A 13,559-nucleotide genomic window follows, 5' to 3' on the forward strand; every position below is an offset into this window, starting at 1 on the left:
CCTTGATAGAATCTAATAACATTGCATTTTCAGTAATGTACTAAAAGTGTTGTAGTTCAGCGTTTTTATTTTGTCACACTCCATATCCACAGGACCATCCATGTTGTCTGATATATTTAGGTAGCTTTTCAGTATGAGAATACAGTTTCCACCGTATTTTATATTAACCAAAGTTTTTTCTTTTGAAATATGATGCTTGTTACGGATATATTTCAAATAACAGAAGAGAAAATAGGTATTTTTTTAGTTTACCATCATTTTTATTATATTTGTTAGTGAATGAAATAATTCATACCTATTGGGAATTTGTAGAAATGATAATGTTGATAGTTCTGTAAACTGCAGGTGCTGTCTCATACGTTTCCCACGATTTACATAAGGGTATGATATTTCTTACACAGAAATCCACACAGACTTAGTAGTAGCAAGATACAAATCTAAACCAGGCAGTATTAAGTATTTGAATCAAAATCACAAAAGCGGTATTTTGAATTCAAAATCCTGTACTACTTTATTTTAAACTTTATTAGCTTTATTTTTGTGAGCTTTATTTTCAGCTTTACTAGCAACATTACCCTTACAACACATTGCTACGTGGTTCTTATATCAATGTATTTTCAGTATCATTGTCTTTTTCTCTTTCCTATATTTTTCTTTTTGGAATACGTTGTCTGTAGCATCAAATACCACCTACATTATATCTCCTATGTGGAATTTCTGTTGTGTTTTTTGTTTGTTTGTTTGTTTGTTTGTTTGTTTTTGTTTTGTTTTGTTTTTGTTGTGTTTTTTTTTAACAGTTTTTTCTGTGATTGTAATCACAGAAACAAATACACATCTTTAGTAAACAGAACTATTCGCAAACATGGCAATTCTCTTTGTGTGGGACTGAGCTTACATAATCAGGAAATTATGCCTAGAGTATACTCTGACATCTGCTTTCCACATTAATTAAAGTAAATTTAAATCAATCATGTTATTGCATGTTGCTACATGTACCAGTATTTTAGCTGACTGGTCAATCTAGATAAGATACGTATTTTTTTCTTTACCAGCGTAAGGATAACAAAGTCAGATTAATACTCTTTACATTCACTTTTTAGCTAACAGTTTCTGAATAACACGTTTTGTTTTTTTTTATTCTTGTTACCACAGAAATAAAATTTCATGCATATGTTCACCCATATGCTTGAAAGAGCTGAAAATTTTAAACATCAGTAAGAACAGTATTTCCTCCCTTGCTGAGAACATCTTCATGGGCTGTACAAAACTGGAGCTGTTCAATGCCAGGATGAATGCTCTTGGTAAGTATCTATGAAAGTAAGACCCACCTTCTAGAAACCACTCCGAGTCACAAAATGCCTCAGCCACTGGCATTTGGAGTCTTGGGAGAAGAGTCAAGGAGAACATCTTATATGCTTGTCCTTATTTATATTGTCCCTAAGCAGCTTTTGATCAATGTTGGAAGCACTATACTTCCAGTAGAGCTTCATGGACATTTGATCTGACTTTGTAACTGATACTACTCTTATGTTTGTAATGGAAGCTATGAAAAAGGTTGAATGAAGCTGGGATGTTATATCCTGTTGGGGAAGGCTCAGGGCAGAGGAAGTTCTTCAAAGTTAGCTTGAAAATCTGTTAGTAATACAGGTCTGACTATGTACAGAGAGGCATGTCAAGTATTACCACATTATATCCAGCATAGTGTTCTGAATAAAACAGGGTATTTGATTCACTTGCCTAAACACAGGTGACATTTCAGTTGCCCTGAAGTATTCCACTTAGCCTACAGCTTCAGATCCAGGACAAGCAGGTCTTCCATAGCTCCAGTGTGCATCTCCAAGTTGTGCAGATAGCTAAGGTACCACAGAGTAGCTCACCTTCTCTGGACCTGTGTCTAAGGAATTTAATTCAATCCAGAATGTGTTTCTGTGGCTAAGTATATTTTATGCAAAGGTTCCAAAGTTATTTTATGAAAAAAAAAAACAAATTACATAAGTGCACTTTTAGTGATATTGCAGGATTTCATAAATTACTGCTAGCATTTATTTCCATCTTCAAAATACAAAATTTCCATTTTGAAATAATTGACACAGTACTTCAGGAAGTAGCTCTTATACTTGCATTAAATACAGCTGCAACATTAGAGTCATTTTTGAATGTGTAAGACCTACCACTCATATGGTGAGTGATGTGAACGTCATGTGTACTGGCAATACAGTTAAGTGTAAGTAAGATTATTTCAGTGTTTAATGCCAATATGAAATAAAGTTTAATAGAATGCAATGTGATAGAAGCAAATACATTAACTATTGTTCTACACTTCTTTTATTTGGGAAAGTTAGTTTTAAATAAGCCTTAAAAAAAGGATACAGTTTCCGTCCAGAGCAGTTTATTTAAGTATGTGTGTATAGATGATAGACTGACATTTTAGTCTGTCTGATTTTAGAAAATTCCAATATTAAAAATAATGTCAATAGTTCTGAAAAATAATGGTATCAACCTCTTTTTCTATTCCAGAGATAATGCCTGACTTGTCATCCAGCATAACAACCTTAAAATTATCCCAAAATAATTTTATTAATGTTCCAGAAACAATTCTTCTTTTACCACAGTAAGTTAATGTTTTTCTTATTAAAGTTAGTGACTAGTTTTTGATGAAGAAGATCTTGTGTCAAGACCTTTGTTAAGCAGAACATTCAGCATGTTTTAATGATTTTCAGGAAATCCTTTCTCAAAGGTTAAATGTTTAGTAGTATCTTTCAACGGAAGACAAATCAGTAACATTTCCTTCATTATCTTGAGAAGCATTATTCCTCAGATTCAAATAGAATCACAGAATCACAGAATCACAGAATTTCTAGGTTGGAAGAGACCTCAAGATCATCGAGTCCAACCTCTGACCTAACGCTAGCAGTCCCCACTAAACCATATCCCTAAGCTCTACATCTAAATGTCTTTTGAAGACTTCCAGGGATGGTGACTCCACCACTTCCCTGGGCAGCCTGTTCCAATGCCTCACAACCCTTTCAGTAAAGAAGTTCTTCCTAACATCTAACCTAAAACTCCCCTGGTGCAACTTAAGCCCATTCCCCCTCGTCCTGTCACCAGGCACGTGGGAGAACAGGCCAACTCCCACCTCACTACAGCCTCCTTTAAGGTATCTGTAGAGAGCAATAAGGTCGCCCCTGAGCCTCCTTTTCTCCAGGCTGAACAAGCCCAGCTCCCTCAGCCGCTCCTCGGCTAATAAATAGTTATTATTAAAAATGTGTTGCTTGACTGCTGAAGCTGACAGTTCTGAGAAGACTAGAATTAATTTATTACTTCCTTGAAACCAACATAGTAAAAAGATACTGGCAGTTTTCTTCCTTTTCAAGAAGTTCCGCAGCTTCTTCAGCACAAGGCTACTGAAATGAGTTTTTCACTTCCCAAATATCACAAGATGTTTATTCTCAAAGAGTGATACTTCCGCTGTATGGAACTGTGACGAAGATGCATGTGACATTTCTTTTGCTATACCTTCAAAGCATTACTCACGTGAAAGTCAGGACTCCCCCTTTTTCTATAGAAGTTATTGACCTTCACAGGTCAGCAGAATCAGATGGTGGAAGGAGCACTGGGAGGGGTGATAGATCAGGTGTCTGATAGATGTGGGTAGGTGTGAGTGCTGAAGGCACTGTGGCAAGGGAGTAAATCATTAAAGAGCACTGATGCCTACAAGGTAATGAAAGGTGAGATGGAGGGGTAGGAGGAAAGAATAAACAAACTCTTGTGCTCATAGAAACAATCAGATGTAAAAAATGTTGCTAGGCTACATATGTAGCAACTCTAGTACTTAAGAAAAACGCTTTTGGACTTGCATTAATCAAATTTACATACAGCATGTCATTATTAATATGGTGTTACACTGTGTCAGCATGCTGATGTTTGAATTCACAACAGCAGATTTAATGGATGGAGTGAAAAAGATGCATCCTTCAGGTTCCACAACTCCCAGTCCTAATGAGTCAACAAGGAGTTTCATGGATTTATTGTATGGTTCATGCTTCACAATGACATAAACAGCATATTTGTCCAACAGATGACTTAGAGAAATTAAATGTTCTTTATTATATGGTTCTTAAATACACACACAGTTGAACTACATAATTTATGCATGTACTTTTATATACAAGCATATATTCATAGAAACATTCTGATAAAAGGGTAAAGTATCAGAATCATCGATGTTAGTCTCCTAAATTAGGAGCAAGAAAGAAAGCAGTTCAGATTACTTGTGTTAACTAATCTCTATAGTTTGTAAATGGAATTGTGGTTTCTAGAATGTTGATAATACCAGAAGCTCCCCTATTACACTTTTTTAATTAATATTTTGAAAATTATAAAACACATGAATATGTATATTACTGGTATGTTAGACTGCACTTAACTTTTAAAATACATTTATTCTAATAAGTTCAATGTTGTACTCTGTAGTCCTGCACTCAGCTGTTACTGGCACCCTGAGCCTAATCCTATTCTCTGTTGCCTGGGTGTAAATCATAGTATCACAGAATCATTTAGGTTGGAAAAGACCTCTGAGATCATCTAGTCCAACCTTTAACCTAGCAATGCAAAATCTACCACCAAACTAGATCCCTAAGCTCTACATCTACACATTTTTTGAAGACCTCCAGGGATGGTGACTCAACCACTTCCCCGGGCAGCCTTTGCCAATGCCACACAACCCTCTAAGTGAAGAATTTTTCCTAATATCTAACCGAAACCTCCCCTGGCGCAACTTAAGCCCATTTCTTCTCATCTTATCACCTGGCGATCACTTGGAGCCTGGGAGAAGAGACCAATCCCTACCTTGATATAGCCTTCTTTAAGGTAAATGTAGAGCATGAAAAGGTCTCCCAAGCCTTCTTTTCTGCAGGCTAAATGAACATTGACTGTACTGTTTACAATTGAATTACAGAATACATGCACTACAAGAGTGTGAACCATATTTATCTGTCTCCTACTAATCTGAATAGAGCCATGCACATCTGCACATCACAGAAAAAGGAAATAGTGTAATGTTATCCCAATATACATGCTTACTTAAGTTGACTAAATTAAACTCTTTAATTAGAATAGGTCCAGAGGTGGGCCATGAAGATAATCAGAGGACTGGAGCACCTGTCTGATGAAAACAGACTGAGAGAGCTGGGGGTGTTCAGCCTGGAGAAAGCTCCAGAGAGACTTCATTATGGCATTTTACTACTTGAAGACGACTTATAAAAAAGATGGAGAGCAACTTTTCACATGGACAGATATTGATAGCACTAGGCAGAATAGTTTTTAAATTAAAAGAGGGGAGATTTGGATTACATGTTAGGAGGAAATTCTTTACTCAGAGATGGTGAGGCCCTGGCACAGGCTGCCCAGAGAAGCTGTGGATGGCCCATCCCTGGGGGTGTTCAAGGCTAGGCTGGACGGGGTTTTGGGCAACCTGGTCTAGTAGAAAGTCTCCGTTCCCATGGCAGGAGGGTTCAGACTAGGTGATCTTTAAGGTCCCTTCTGACCTAAACCATTCTATGGTTCTCTCTTTTACTATCTGAAACATATGTGCACAGTATAATGTGAATGTTTATTTTCATGACCAGGAAAATTCATTCACTGGCAATTACATTGAAAACATATGATACTGTATTAATCATATGTATTTTTGTATTATTATTTTCTGATATTAATTACTTTTGATCATGATAGTAATTCTCTATCTTCCCATCTAGATTCCAGACCATAGAAACGGTCCATTCTGATATCTAATCTGTTTGTTCATTGAAAATTCATACTGTTCTAGTTAATCTCAGTTTTATTTATTGCATTTTCTAACTTTTCTCTTTTGTTTATTCATGTCTTTAGTTTGCGATCAGTAGATTTAAGCCAAAACAAGATCATAAGCCTGCCGGGGCCAGTGCACTGGAAATCATTAAACTTAAGGGAGCTGTTATTTAATCATAATCAAATTGGCATCTTGGACTTGAGTGAAAAGGCATGTGCGTGGTCTAGGCTAGAAAAGCTACACCTGTCCCACAACAAGTTAAAGGAGGTAAAGTACAAGACTCTGCCTAAAGAAAATTAACTCACTTTGTAACTGAATACAGTTTTTCAATGTTCAATTGATTTTCATGTCACTGCCTCATATCACTGAAAATTCTATTAGTGAAATGGTATATAACTAGAAATAGTATTTCCTGTGAAGGAGAATCCCCATATTCTATTAAGCTTTTCTGTCTGGAATGTGACATATAATCAATTTTTATAATTAATTCATTATGAGGTTCTTTGTCTATTAGTGAAGGATATTAGATCTGTTTATTAAAAAAAAAAAAAAAAAACTACAGCTGTAAAAATTACACCTACTTTTGTCTTTTGTTAAATACTTATGGTATTCTTGTTCATATAACATTATGTTTTTATGTTCAGTCATCCATTGATATTTTTTTTATTTTTTTTTAGATTCCACCTCAGATTGGCCTCCTAGAAAATTTGACTTCTCTGGATGTAAGTTATAATCCCGATTTGAGATTCTTTCCAGATGAAATGGGAAGGCTATCCAAAATCTGGGATCTTCCTTTGGAAGGACTCCATCTTAATTTTGACTTCAAACATGTGGGATGCAAAGCCAGAGACATTATCAGGTTTGTTGCCCTTTAATATTCTTGGTTTGTTTTCTTGGGATATGTGGTGAGCAGTAAGAAAACAACATATCCTTTTGAAAAGAAGTGCTGGTTTGTCGTATGACATCCATATGATATGCTTCTCTATTGAAGGTAGGCTTTATCTCATACACATAAAACAGATTATAGTCATAAAAATATGATTTGAATGCTTCTTGAATTTGACATTTCTATAAACAATGCAATAAATTGTATGGTTTTAGATTTCTGCTTGGTCTTGAGTTCTGGTGGTGTTTTAATTTACTACACATTTCTGTGAGTTCTGCAAATTTATTTCATGCCAGATTTCTTCAGCAACGACTGAAGAAGGCGGTTCCTTATAACAGAATGAAGCTAATGATTGTTGGAAACACGGGTAGTGGGAAAACTACACTATTACAACAGCTAATGAAATGCAAACGATCGGAATTTTGTTGCCCAAAAGCTACAGTAGGCATTGATGTGAAAGACTGGATTATTCAAGGGAAAGGCAAAATGAAGAAAGAGCTTATATTAAATGTCTGGGATTTCGGAGGTATGTTTAGAGCTAATTGTCCTTTATTGTTGTCTTCTCTAACACATGAATGCATTGGTTATTCTTAGAGTCAGCCTGTGAAATTTCAAGCTGTAGACAGTAAAATCATACAAACTTATTCCAAGAGTCAGGTGGCCACCGAAGTGGCAGTGAATTCTGCAAATTGGCCATAAATGCTTCAAATGTAATGTAAAGCTTCAGGAATTTTTCATCACCAAATGCAGTCTAATCATTCATTTCAGCCATTGCACTCTAGAACTGTAATTTCAGAATAATAAGAAATTGCTTTTAATCACCAGAAAAATCATCTTCCACTTAACTCTGTTTTTCCCTTTTGCAGTCTGGGCCTCTCTAGGCTGCACAGTACCATGGTTTTGTAAGGTCATAAAACAAAGCACTTAGGGAGAGACTTGGGACTTTAGAAGGTAAAATTTTGTAAGTCTAGGGATTCCAGAAGCAGTTCTAAAACTTAGGGGTGTTTTAGACTATAGAAAAGTTATTTTTAAACATTGGTCTTTGATCAGCTTAATAGAATCTATATCACAATGTATATACGCAGAGCAGTATTCACGTTCATTGTCCAGCTTTAGCTGAGACACCTTGAGATTTTAGGTGCTTAAGCGTGTGAACATGACTGTTTTGAAGTTGCTGAAATGATGGGAGAAAGGGAGGGAAGAAGGACAGAAAGGAAAAAAGAAGGGAAGGAGCATGGAAGAAAGGAGTTAAAATTTTGGTGATTAGGAATATTCAGTATTGGATTTTTAAAAGAATCATGACCTTTCAAGTTCTGTTTGCAGCAACTGTATTTATCTCCTTACACTTCTTGATTTAAAACTACCTTACATGTTTCAACGCTATACTTCAGTCAGTGAGATACCACAGAATACCTACTTAAAATGCATAGTTCTTACAGGTTTCCTGTCAATATAGACAATTTTATGTGAGTGTTAATTTCATTTGTGGATTAGTGATGTGAGAATAAGTGTTCTGCTGTCTTTTTGTGATCTGAGTTGCTCAATGAAAGAAGTACTAACAGTGGGATTTTTTTATCATTAGGACAAGAAGAGTTCTACAGTACCCATCCTCACTTTATGACCCAAAGAGCTTTATATCTGGCTGTTTATGATCTCAGCAAAGGACAAGCAGAGGTGGATGCTATGAAGCCGTGGCTTTTTAACATCAAGGTATTAAGCCATAGATATGTACAGAATGGATTGCCACTTTCAGGGGTCTGTTGTTGAACACAAATTAACCACAAGTGTTTTTTAGAGAGGGGAATAAAAAAGAAGCTCTTCAGCAAATAAAACGATACATGAGATGAGCTGAAATACATAATAAATCGGATATGAAAGATTAGCACCATTATGCAATTGAAATGGTTCACTGACATGCAGAACAGTGTGCATGTTCTATTGATATTTTATATTGACTGATAAAAATAAGAAAGGGGTGCTATTAAAGGATAACAAGAGTTAAGCACGCTTTTTCGTCCACACCATAGTAAATTCTGGGCAGATCAGAATTTCACTAATTTAAAACTGACTAGATGTTGGTTTGAAATCATGCTTATAAGTTAATGTTTAGCATCCTGTTGTTAATAGGAATGATCCCAGGACTGTATTGGGAAATTGGTCTCAGAATCTGCCTGTGGATTTTTCTTTTGCTGAAAGTGTTTTGTTTGCCCAGGGTGGAATCACCCCATGTTGAACATGGCTTGTCTTTCAGCTTTCAGTCTGATAGTTAGCCGTATCTGGGCTCACATCAAGATTTTACATGCTGTTTGTTAAACTTTTTTTTTTTTTTTTTTTTACTCCTTTTACCTTGAGCAGTGGTGCAGGACAGAGGGTTATGGTCAGTTAAGTGTTGTTGAAGCTGATTTCTGATGTATTCTCTTCTGCTATGCAGTGCTTGCTGGTGTTCCACTGATGCACTGTTCCTATGACAACTGACATAGTACCCTTTGCTTTTCCTCTTTGTTGGGCTCTGTTACTGCTGATACTATTAATCTACAAAGAATGAAATCCAGATCTAAACTACTTCCTTTAAAAAGCGTAATGTTTAGATTTCTGTTTTGATTTAGACTTCTGTCTTTATGTTAAAAAATATGTTTCGTGTTTGTAGGCTGATGCATTTTTATTGCCTTGTCCAGTCAAGACTATTGGATGGGTTTGCAGCTTAAAGTTACTCTGAATATCAAAGGCTTGAAGTAGTATTTCAGATTTAGATCTATCCACTGCTCAAATGTACTTAAAAGAAGTATATTTAAGAAGAAAGAGGAAGAAACAGTTGCTCTTTTCATTGTATTGGTTGTTTTAACTAAATTGTTCACATTTTATGCACATGTAAAATAAAATCAACATTCACTGTTGAATTAATGGGTTATATGGATCTTGCTGACAGGCTCGAGCTTCAACATCCCCCGTCATTCTGGTTGGCACTCATTTAGATGTTTCTGATGAAAAGCAACATAAGGCCTGCATGAGTAAAATTACTAGAGAGCTGTTAAATAAGCGAGGCTTCCCAGCTATCCAAAATTACCACTTTGTGAATGCTACAGAAGAATCGGATTCCATTATCAGACTTCGGAAAATCATAATAAAGGAGAGTCTTCACTTCAAAGTAAGCTGCATACAGTTTGTAACATTGAAAACATCCTAATTTTAGTGAAGTAAATGTATTTTGAAATGTTTTTAAACACATAATTACGTTTTTAGTTTGATAGTATACTCATTGTGACTTCTCTAAAGCATTAGACAGAACGAGTCACCAGTTTTGTATTCGTTTCTTTTTCTATCAAAAAATCAACTTAGTAAAAAACTCAGCTAAGTTTAATTTTCAAACACTAATATCATACACAGAATATTTAATTTAAAATAGGCTGTTCTTTTTTTGTATGAAGAAATCTGGTCAAAAACCGCCCGTTTTTGTTGGTTTGAGATCAAGAAATGAGATTTTGTAATTTCTGAAAGCCCACTAATTCTCCATTTACTGATTTCATTTTACATTGTGTGATACTAATCTTAGAAAGAGGAAAGTGAGTGAAAGCAGGAAAAGAAGACACAATGGTCTGAATGATCTTCCTAAACTGGATAGTCTCGCTATCCAGTAAGTAAGACTTTCTGAACTGGAGTACTGATAGTTCTGTTGTCTCCAAAGTCATCACTACCACTCATCATCTGCTGTCTACTTGGCCACAGCATCCAAGTGTGAACAACTGCAAAGAGACTAGCCCAAACATGGAGCTTGTCCACTCAAGACAGAATCCAATGTATAGCAGAAAGAATATATTTGCTTTTATTTTTCTATTTATGCAATATTGATCATGCATTCAGTGTCATAAGATGTTGAAGGGAAAAGGTGATGTTTTATGCTACTAAAGTCAATGTCACAACTCCGTAAGTCACAGCATAGTCAAAATTTCTTCTGAATTACTGCTCTGATGACCTTAAAAAGCAAATGCTGTGTTTACGACTCGCCTCACACTGTTGTGCTACAAAGGAAGGGAAGAGTGCACACTTCTCTTTTTTCTCTCTGAGAAACCACCCCCTCAGCCATATCCATGGTCTGCCTAACTTCATTCCACAGTTCAAGGGATAGTTAACCAGTGCTAAGTGGCAGTGAGGTGGCCTTAATTAATTTTGTTTATAATACATCCAATAGGCATGAACAGAGCTGGCATTATAAAGGTATATGTACTCTTGTACTCGCCATATGTGTTCAGCACTCAGGAGAAATACTGCTTTTTCAGAACATTTTGCTCTTAGATAACTAAAAATTGTTCCTGTAACACCCACATCCCTTGCGACTATGATTTAAACCAGTATTTGAACTTACACAGAAAAGTAAGGTAGCCTGAAGGAACGGAGATAGTTTCCGTAAATAATGCAGACACTTTGTGAAAGGAGAGTTACAAGGTACCTGCTTAGAAGTTAGTCATAGTGAATTAAGTATTGAACATGGTCATCAAATGCTCTGAGTCTTTGAACTTAAACAAGGTAGTGATTACATTTTTGACAAATAAAAATACCACAGTGCATTGGTATTTATCTTCTTGGAGAAACTTGAGAAGCTGTCGTGGTTTAACCCGACCGGCAGCTAAACACCACGCAGCCGTTCGCTCACCCTCCCCCCTCCCTCTCTGGGACGGGGGAGAGAAATGGAAAGTGAAGCCCGTGAGTTGAGATAAAGACAGTTTAATAAGACAGGAAAAAAAAAAAATAAATAACAAAAATAATAATAACAATAATAATAATGATGATACAATGGGGATAATACGAAAGTAATAATAGTATGTACAAACAAGTGATGCACAATGCAATTGCTCACCACCCGCTGACCGATGCCCAGCCTAACCCCGAGCAGTCCGGCCCCCTCCCCCCGGCTAGCCACCCCTATATATTGTTTAGCATGACGTCAGATGGTATGGAATACCCCTTTGGCTAGTTTGGGTCACCTGTCCTGGGTCTGTCCCCTCCCAGCTCTTACTGCACCCCCCAGCCTGCCCGTTGGCAGGACAGAGCAAAGGCTGAGATGTCCTTGGCTTAGTATAAGCACTGCTCTGCAACAATTAAAGCATCGGGGTGTTATCAGCACTCTTCTCATTCTAAGCCAAAACACAGCATTCCACCAGCTACTAGGAAGAAAATTAATTCTGTGCTAACTGAAACCAGGACATCTATCCACCCCTTATTCCATACCATTTATGTCATGCTCAGGTTACCCTCTTTTCCATACATTCTAATTAGTCACCTATAGTAATCATGGTAGTGATAACATACAGTATAATATACTATTTAACATGGTGCAATTCAGTTCATGGGCTATTCTCACCTAGTATTAAATCTCCTTGAGGTACACACCGGACCTCTCCGTTCTTTTGCATCACCCACCAAGTATATCCAGGTCCCTGAGCGAAAACAATTCCACGAATAGGTTTGCCTTTTCCTGAGGCAGGAGTAGCCCAGACTGTTTTACCCAGCATATTTTTTACATGCACTACAGGAACTTTATCCCCATCTACAGTACGTAACAGGTTTGATTGGGCAGGTCCAGCTCGGTTGGTAGATCCCCTAGTATTGACTAACCAGGTGGCCTTTGCCAAATGCGTATCCCAGTTTTTGAACGTCCCAGCGCCCATTGCTTTCAAGGTAGTCTTTAACAGGCCATTGTATCGTTCAACTTTCCCGGAGGCTGGTGCATGATAGGGGATGTGATACACCCATTCAATACCATGTTCTTTGGCCCAAGTGTCTATAAGGTTGTTTCGGAAGTGAGTCCCATTGTCTGATTCTATTCTTTCTGGGGTGCCATGTCGCCATAGGACTTGCTTTTCAAGGCCCAGGATGGTGTTCCGGGCGGTAGCATGAGGCACAGGATATGTTTCCAGCCATCCGGTGGTTGCTTCCACCATTGTAAGTACGTGGCGCTTGCCATTGCGAGTTTGAGGGAGTGTGATGTAATCAATCTGCCAGGCCTCTCCATATTTATATTTCAGCCATCGTCCTCCATACCAAAGAGGCTTTGACCGTTTGGCTTGCTTGATTGCAGCACATGTTTCACAGTCATGAATAACCTGTGCTATAGCGTCCATGGTCAAGTCCACCCCTCGATCACGAGCCCATCTGTATGTTGCATCTCTACCTTGATGGCCTGAGGTGTCATGGGCCCATCGGGCTATAAATAATTCACCTTTATGCTGCCAATCCAGGTCCACCTGAGCTACTTCAATCTTAGCAGCCTGATCCACCTGCTGGTTGTTTTGATGTTCTTCAGTAGCCCGATTCTTGGGCACATGAGCATCTACGTGGCGTACTTTCACAGCCAGGTTCTCTACCCGAGCAGCAATATCTTGCCACAATGCAGCAGCCCAGATAGGTTTGCCCCTACGCTGCCAGTTGTTTTGCTTCCATTGCTGTAACCATCCCCACAGGGCATTTGCTACCATCCATGAATCGGTGTAGAGATAGAGAACTGGCCATTTTTCTCGTTCAGCAATGTCTAAAGCCAGCTGAATGGCTTTCACTTCTGCAAACTGACTCGATTCACCTTCTCCCTCAGCAGCTTCTGCAACTCGTCGCGTAGGACTCCATACAGCAGCCTTCCATCTCCGATGCTTCCCCACAATACGACAGGACCCATCAGTGAACAGGGCATATTTCTTTTCATTCTCTGGCAACTGGTTGTACAGTGGGGCTTCTTCAGCACGACCCACCTCCTCCTCTGATGATATCCCAAAGTATTTGCCTTCTGGCCAGTCCATGATCACTTCCAATATTCCTGGGCGACTGGGGTTTCCTATTCGAGCCCGCTGAGTAATCAGTGCAACCCACTTGCTCCAT

General features: G+C 37.8%; 1 protein-coding gene across 3 annotated transcripts in view; it reads left to right on the top strand.

The window, feature by feature from the left end:
• The window catches only part of LRRK2 (leucine rich repeat kinase 2), a 77,160-nt gene that overhangs the window by 37,317 nt on the left and 26,284 nt on the right, over positions 1-13,559 (top strand). For all 3 annotated transcript variants that reach the window (XM_084303506.1, XM_084303507.1, XM_084303508.1), the window contains 7 exons: positions 1,153-1,301; positions 2,518-2,611; positions 5,890-6,076; positions 6,487-6,668; positions 6,992-7,221; positions 8,278-8,405; positions 9,622-9,840. In XM_084303506.1, coding sequence (XP_084159632.1) covers positions 1,153-1,301; positions 2,518-2,611; positions 5,890-6,076; positions 6,487-6,668; positions 6,992-7,221; positions 8,278-8,405; positions 9,622-9,840 — 1,189 coding nt within the window. The remainder of the gene's footprint in view (positions 1-1,152; positions 1,302-2,517; positions 2,612-5,889; positions 6,077-6,486; positions 6,669-6,991; positions 7,222-8,277; positions 8,406-9,621; positions 9,841-13,559) is intronic.

The sequence above is a fragment of the Netta rufina genome (assembly GCF_964035555.1).
Source record: "Netta rufina genome assembly, chromosome: 1".
In the NCBI taxonomy this organism is placed as follows: Eukaryota; Metazoa; Chordata; class Aves; order Anseriformes; family Anatidae; genus Netta; species Netta rufina.